Source organism: Sylvia atricapilla, chromosome 1, assembly GCF_009819655.1.
Source record: "Sylvia atricapilla isolate bSylAtr1 chromosome 1, bSylAtr1.pri, whole genome shotgun sequence".
In the NCBI taxonomy this organism is placed as follows: domain Eukaryota; kingdom Metazoa; phylum Chordata; class Aves; order Passeriformes; family Sylviidae; genus Sylvia; species Sylvia atricapilla.
The window spans coordinates 141,542,898-141,550,853 of record NC_089140.1 but is presented as its reverse complement, the minus strand read 5'-3'; the positions used below and the strand labels follow the sequence as shown (position 1 = coordinate 141,550,853).

At 44.7% G+C, this 7,956-nt stretch overlaps 1 protein-coding gene across 2 annotated transcripts in view; it reads left to right on the top strand.

Annotated features, from left to right (window-relative positions):
* The first annotated feature begins 252 nt into the window (after window positions 1–252).
* Window positions 253–7,956, top strand: part of TMEM65 (transmembrane protein 65) — a 31,339-nt gene continuing 23,635 nt past the window's right edge. Inside the window, exons 1-2 of one of the 2 annotated variants that reach the window (XM_066335652.1) lie at window positions 253–641; window positions 7,574–7,654. In XM_066335652.1, coding sequence (XP_066191749.1) covers window positions 323–641; window positions 7,574–7,654 — 400 coding nt within the window. In that variant the 5' untranslated portion in view covers window positions 253–322. The remainder of the gene's footprint in view (window positions 642–7,573; window positions 7,655–7,956) is intronic. The other variant, XM_066335660.1, reaches the window with a different exon arrangement.

The following is a 7,956-nucleotide window of genomic DNA, read 5'->3' as shown; positions in this document are numbered from 1 at the left end:
GCCCGGAGCCCGGAGCCCGGAGCCCGGAGCCCGGAGCCCGCCGGGCGCTGCCGACCCGCTCCCCTCAGCGCGGCCGGGCGGGCGCCTGCGCGGGGCCGCCCCCGGGCCCGTCCGCCCCGCCTGCGGCCGAGGCTCGCCGAGCGGGGCTGGGGCCGGGGCCGGGGCGGGGCGGCGCTGCCGCCGCTGCTGGCGGGAGCTCGGCGGGGCGGTGCCTGGCGCGGACCGCCCGGCCCCACCGGCGGAGCGGCCGTGGGAGCGCGGCCCGGGCGACTCGGCCGCGGGCGGTTCTGGCGGCCCGAGCGCCGCGCCCTTCCCCGGCTCCATGTCGGCGTGGCTCGGCCGGGCGGCGCTGCTGCTGGGGCGGCCGGGGGGCCCCGCCGCCGTCCCCTCGTCCTGCCTGGGCTCGCTGCGGGGCCCGCGGTGCCGCTGCCGCCGCCGCCTGGGCAGCTGGCGGGGCGGCGCCGAGGGGCTGCTCTTCCCGCGGGGGTCGCGGGCGCTCGGCACCCACCCCAAGAAGGAGCCGATGGAAGCGCTGAACACGGCGCAGGGGGCCCGCGACTTCATCTACAGCCTGCACTCCACCGAGCGGAGCTGCCTGCTGCGGGAGCTCCACCGCTTCGAGTCCATCGCCATCGCCCAAGGTGAGCCGCGACCCACCCCGAGCCCGGCTGGGGGCGGCAGGGCAGGGCCGGAGCAGGGGCTGAGCCTCCCAAGTTTGGGGGTCCTCCCGCCCTCGCCCAAGAGACTCCTTCGGGCGAGTAGGAAACTCCAGCAGGAGGAGGCATCGAGAGGCGCTCGCCCCTGTTCGCGTAATTGGGTATAAATGATGCACACGACCTGAAATTTAGTTTCCAGAAGCATCCGCAGCCCCTTTGGAACTTAAATCGGTCCAGTGTGCCAAATCCTCGGTGGGTATGTCACTCACCGGGTGTTTCAGAGAACCACGGGTGGCCATTTTTCGGAATGGGAATAGGAAAGTGTGTCTCATAAAATCCTCCTGACACCAGGGCAGCAGTAAATTGATTTCAGACCTCTTAAGCGACGCCGGGCTGCTGCTGCTGCTCTGGGAGCTCATTCATGAGTTACACTCACCTGCACGGGGAGCTGCCGGCGCTGCTGCTCGGAAGTGTCGGTTCTCATTCGGGAAGGTGTGTGTGTGTGCTGGGGAAGTTTACAGATGTCTCTGAATACAGGGCTATGCAATGCCAGTTACAATAATTCACAGTGATTTTTCTCGTCTGATCCAACTGTTCTTGCCAACTTGACACTGTTCCTTAAACAAATCAAAACCTGACAAAACCAAATCCTCTTAATTACAACCTCCTTACTTCTAGTTCTGATCCTCAGCTGTAATTTACAATCCCTATTGCAGCGAAGATGATAGTGGGTACTTAAGAGATCAGTGTGCATTTGATCTAGGCCTCTTTGTGACTTTGATAGTAGCGTGCCCTTGGAAAGGGCATTTCTGTGCCCTGTGGCTCCTCTGTAGATGTCTGGAAAAAAATTTTTGGGTGGGCAGAGAACAGGTCTGGGGGCCAGCTGTAAAAGTGTTGCTTTTGTGAAGAGACAGAACCCTTTCAGGTATCTCTTTGGTTTTGTTTGTAGCACACTTGCATATAAACACTAATTTCTAGTCATAGTAAGAGTAGTTCACTTAGACGCCTCATTTTGGGAGCAGCAGTGCTTCTGTTTTGCAGATAGTGAATCAGTTTTGTTTGTTTCACAACACAGAGGGTAGAATGCTTTGAACTGTAAGTTGACACTAACTTTTGAATACTAACAACTAATAGTCTTTCCAAATAAATTCTTCTCAGCTTCTGAAGGGTTCTTGCCGTGAGGTTTTTGAGTGAGTTTCTGTGTCATCGGTTACTGCTCAGGTTAAAGAGAACGGAACTGTGTACCTGGAGGATCGTGTGGTATATATCGGAATGAGACTTTAAAATTTCAGTATAGCGTCTCAGTGTTTATACAGCTATAAATCAACAGATGGTCGTATTTAATATCTTGTTGCTCAGATGTTGTTAGTTATAATATGAAAGTCTGTTGTGTAAAATGCTGTGATTTTCTGGTGATTCAGGATTTAGAAGCAAAGTAACAAAAGCATTAGTTTGAATTTAGACATTTTACTGCATGGGAGATTATTAGCTGGTTTTAAGTTTATTGCACTAGTGGGAATTGCAATTCACTTGTGCCTGAAACTATAATAATTAATCTTGCTGGAGACATTGTTTCAGCAAAATCTCAATTGTGGGCTTAGTAATCTCATAGGTAAGGGCTGCATAAAGGATTGTAGTGCCATCTGACCTCATCCTTGGAGTCAGATTCTTAATCTGCTCATCTAACTTGATAAAATTTTTTTTTGTAGATAACCTTTTCCTTTAGCCAGCAGCAGACTGCAGCATGGTAACAGCTGTCAGCTTTTACCTGTGAGAAATTCTGTTTCTTCATGTGTTACGAAAAAAGAAAAATCATTACTGAAAAGGGCTTCTAGTAAGTCTGTTAAATAGAAATTGGAGAAAAAAACCTATCTTGAATTTATTGCCCATAGCTGTTTTCTAGAGGATTGATATTGAAAGAATTCAGATTTTGCAGGAAGAAGGGCAGAGAGGTGTAGGATATGTATCATCGCTCTCAGCACAGTAGAGTGCCAAAAGAAGACAAGGTGGCTCAAAGGGCTACACTTGAAAGAAAATTAGAGAGCTAATTTTCTGAGCTTAGACGTTTGCATTCTGTATTTAAAATGCTTTATAATGGTTAAAAAATATTCTGTATGATTGCTCTTTTCTTTGCTGTTGAAATGGTGACTGCGTAGCAATGACCTGAATAGGTACACAGGTTGTTAGTAGCAGATGAGGGCAGAGCTGTTTGTGCCTTGCTTTCTAGGTACTTTCTCCGATTGACTAGTGTCACTTTTGATCTTCATAAATCATGAGTTCTGTCAAGACAAAATTGTTTTAGAGATGCTGGGTTTCTTATCAATCTTCTCATTCGCTGGCAGCATGCTGTAGCTCCCAGCAACTGATTCTTTAGCTGAGGTCACTGCTTGTACTTTTGTGTTGATTTCCAATGAAAGTGATCCAAATGCAGCCTTCAAATTCTCTTCTTTACTGCTTGCGTAAATTCCCATATTCTGTTTGAGTCTGAAAAATCAGTTTCTCCTCGATCATGAAATGTCTATGCAGTTTTGCTACTGTGCTTAAGCTTGTTTTGTGCCTGTGATCTTTCCATAATTCTTTATGGAAAGGGAGGTGTTAGTCCATACCCTTCTTAACACAGTCCTTATTGGGTGAAGTTTTGACCTTCTTCCTTCACTACCTCTTCTGTGCCCTAACAGACCCCATATCAGCTAGGGGAGGCTGTCAGCAATATGGGGAGACCTGGGCACATCAAGAACCAAATGGGGCAAGTTCCTCAGCCCATTCCCAGGCCTACCACCAGAAGGATGCAGTTCCACCAGCTAATTGCCCTAGCACGAAATATGACAGGACACACTATCTGTGGCCTCCGCTAATGGCAGAGGCTGCGGGGAAACCCATCCTTTGCTGCGGCTGCTGCGCTGAAGGACGGTCCTCAGGTAGGTGAGTTGTAGCTGTTACCTGTAAGTTAGATGAGTCTCTGAAGCATTTTTGTTACTTAAAACGTCTGTTTGTGCTGTAGTCACAAAAAATGCAGGTGGGGAGAGGTTTATGAATACATTCCTTCCTGCCGTCACCTTGTCACCTGTATTACATGGAGGTTTAAGGAGCTTCCAGATACTGGGCACCAGAGCTTGGTTGAGCAGTCTAGCTTATGGATAAATACCGACTGAAATTTTGCTGTTTGTTTTAGTGCTTCGGTAGGCAGAGCTCTTATCTGTGAGCTTGTGATGGCTGAGAGCTGAAAGCCTGAGTTTAAATTCATAGATGTGTTTTGCATAGTAGAAGCTGGGGGGAAGACTGTGAAACTGAGTCTTGATACAGTAGTTCTCAGAAAATATTTTGAAAACTGTCCTGGTTTAGACTATAATCTGTATCTTACTATCTTAAAATTTAGTCAAAACATCACTGAGCTGTTGTTTCTGAATACAGCTGCAAATCCCAAATCCTTTCTCATCTAGATTTAGTTTTCCTTCTGCATTGAAGTATTTTTATTTTTTTCTCTTTTGAACCTTGGAAAGATGAATAAGGTGTCCCATTTCCCCAGGAAGAACTTTGAAACAAAGTTCCTAAATTTTAGCTTGTGTTTCTTGTAATGTTGGTCACACCCAGCTACACTAGGTGGAGATGATACATGTGGAATTGAACACAAGTAATTTGTATATTTCTATTTTCATAGTTACAGGAGCACTGAAGTAGCAAGTAGGCTGATTGATTTCAAATGTAATAGTCTTGCTTTCTGTTTCTAGAAGTGGTGCCCTGTAATCAAGGTTTGGTTTTGTTGGCTTCAGATAGTCAGATTTCTGTTGTTTCTTTCTTGCATGGTGGAGACAAAAGTGTAAAATCTTTCAGAAAATATGGAGAATTATTTAATACTTCAGACCTTCTATAGTAATATTCCATTGACAAAAGCGATGTTAGGAAGAAGATGGAACTTCTTTCTTAAGGAGCTTATATTTAGGCTTTTTACCTTTAGTTTCCAGTGTATGATATGAGATGATTGATGAAAGATGCACTTGTAAGCAGTGCAGCAAGCCTGGTAATGAGGAGGGAGAATACTAAAGGGTTTGACTTTTTCAAGTAAGAAATCCTAAACTTGGCATTTTTACTGTCTTTATTGCCTCCTAGGGTACTGTTGGCCTTTTATGTGCTGCTTTGCAATATTCTTCAGCCCAGATCTAACTACTTTTCATTAATATTACTAACACAGTGATTATCTAGGGCCTCTAAGAGATCTCAGGTCTTGACAGTGAGAGAATCCTTTATTTGTCCATCTTCTGTTGCAAAGATGGGAAAACAAATCCTGTTTTCCTGTCTTTGTGTACATACACAAAAAATACGTATGTGTGTATATAATACATAAAATAGAGGTTTTTAGTATATAATGTTTGTACGTTGAGGACAATTCCTTGAAAGCACCCAGTTGCATTTTATATTTTTAGTGGAAGACTTTTGTGATATGATCACTAAATAAAAGAGTTTTTGAAGTGGAATTTCTTCTTCCTCTGCCTGTTGAGGTTGTATATTACCTGGAAAACATGAAGATACACCATAGCAACCAGTCTTGGCGGCTGGTTTTGTCATTTAGTTTGCAGGTTTTGGAGAATGCAGTTTCTAGCCAGATTCTGTCTGTGGGCCCTGGGATGTCATACCATACACAATAATCTGAGATACATAAATAATCTGAATAAAACAGTGCATTCTGATAGAAAACTGTTTATAAGTTCAAGTTATTGCAATTTTTTGTTAAAAAAACCCAAAAAAGTATAGTGTGCTAAGGGCTCCACCTCCTTGCATTCAGTTGGGCTGATAGCTGATGCAGAATCTCTCAGGGAATTTGCAAGGTCTTAGCTTTTGTTGAGTGAAATCTTACTTTGGTGTCAGAAGAAACCTCACTGGCTTATGTTCTGGTGGTAAATTTATGAGCTCCCCAGTTTACTGGAATAGCTTAGGGAGTATTTGAGCCTATGTGCCTCTACTTCCACAGCTTTACAAAGAAAAGGTAATTGAAGAGATGCAATGTCATCAAAGACAAATGGATTTCACTGAGGTTTTTAGACACTTTAAACAAATCTCCTGTGAAAAAGATTCTGTTGTGTGTATCAGATGCTTCTTGCTAATATTAACAAACTGGTTCATCTGCCGTGGTGGTTTAGAACCACTTGGATTTCAGTGCCTCTTTTTCCTAGAACTGAATCTCTGTTAACACAACAAAGCATAATTCCATCCTTTGGAAGTACTTGTCTTGTTTGAAGAGTGGTTTCACAATGCAAGTGTGAAGTTTGTGGTGAGGACTGCTCTGAGCCCAGTGAGCTGGGAGAAGAGGAACAGTTGATGCTGTTGTGCTTTGACAGGTACCGTGGCACCTGGTGGGGACAGTTCTTCCTCACACCCTCACAGACCCAGCATATGCAGGTGAATGCCATGCTGTGTGTGGAGCAATGTCATCCACTTCTCTCTCCCTTGCTGAGACCTAGGTCAATAATTTTTTTTAACTCTAGTGTTTGATTGCTATTCTAGGGAAAGGTCTTCTGGCAGACTGCTGGCAAGTGTCTAATTCACAAGTTTGAAGTGTCCTGTCAAGCTGGTATAATGACAAACTCTTGCCAGCCTGCTGTGTGAGTTCCTTTATAGGACCATTGCAGCCTACATCAGGACTGTTACTAATCTCACTGCTGAGTCAAAAATACTAGGTGGTGAAAGAAGTACTGTGTCTCAGATGGAAGCATGTGCTACATTTTGCTTTTGAAACTTTTTTTCATATACCCCCTACCTCCTGCACAAGGTGGAGTGCAGAAGGAAAAGCGCTATTGAGGCTCTACTGATCATTTTCATTAACATCCAAATCTTAGGAATCACAGAATCATAGAATGTCCTGAGTTTAAAGGGACCCACAAGACTCACCAATCCAGGTCCTAGCCTTGGCTGGACACAGTCAAGAGTCACGCCATGTGCCTGAGAGCACTGTCCAAATGCTTCTTGAGCTCTGTGAGGCTTGGTGCTGTGACCACTTCCCTGGGGAGCCTCTTCCAGGACACAGCCACTTTCTGGACGTGGAACCTTTTCCTAATATCCAGTTTCAACCTCCCCTGACAACTTCAGGCCTTTCTCTTGAGTCTGCCACATGCAAGAGATCAGTGTCTGCCCCTCTCCTTCTGTGGGCTAAGTAAGTTCAGGCTGTTCAGCCTGGAGAAGGTTCTGGGGACACTTTGTAGCACATTCCAGCACATAAGTGGCGTTTACAAGTGTCCTGGAGAGGACTTTTCACAAAGAAATAGTGATAGGACGAGAGAATAGCTTTGAAGTGGAGGAGGGTAAGTTTAAATTAGCTATTAGGAAGAAATTCTTTAGTATGAGGGTGGTGAGACACTGACATAAGTTGTCTAGAGGAGCTGTGAGTGCCCCTTCCCTACAAGTCCAGGCTGGATGGAGCTTGAAGCAGCTGGGTCTGGTGGAAGGTGTCTCATGGGGCTGGAACTAGATGATCATTAAATCTCTTCAAACACAGATTATTAGGTAATTTAGGGGCTGAGGTTTAATGTCATAAAAAAGAAAATTGGTGCATGGTCACTCATGGTAAAACTATTCTGAAACTGCTCTCTGAAAATGTCAGCTGTAACTGTCTGCCTTTGTACCACCTGCAGCTAGGTAATGTTTTATGAAGTTCGTGCTTTTGCTGTTGTGGTTTGGTTTGCTTCCATATTCTGAAATTTTACTTGCTCACATAACTTAAAGCAGGTTCTAGTCTGCTAAAATGCAGAAACTGTCATATTTTTTGAAGAGAAAACCCTGCAAACAATCAAGTGGAATTGGTCTAAAACCCACAGAAATCCAGTCTTAATATTTATAAAGGATCTTTTCTTGCTGGCAGATGCTCCGGTATTGATTGGAAGATTTTAAATAATGACTGCTGTTTTGCTTTTGAAAACTCGTTGTAGCACACAGGTATCCCAAACCACTGTTACCACTTGAGAAGCCAGCAGAGGAGGTAGAGTCACCAGAGACGACCAGTGCATTTGGTACAGTAGAAAAAACCCAAATGGAAAAGTGTGTTTGCTGACATGTGCATTGCATAAGACCAGCAGGCTGCTGGTTTGACAGACTTCCTGCATGCTTGTTTTGATGCATTTGGCATGTATTGCTGCAAGAAATAAAAGTACACAGTTTTTGTTTATATTCATATAAAGCCTTCAGTCTCAAGAATTTCAGCAATTCGATATCTTCATTTACTTTGTTTAATTTGACCAAGGTGTTTCAAGCATAGGTCTTTTGGAAACTGCTGCACTATGCTATAGTTTATAGTTAATACTTCAGAGATTTC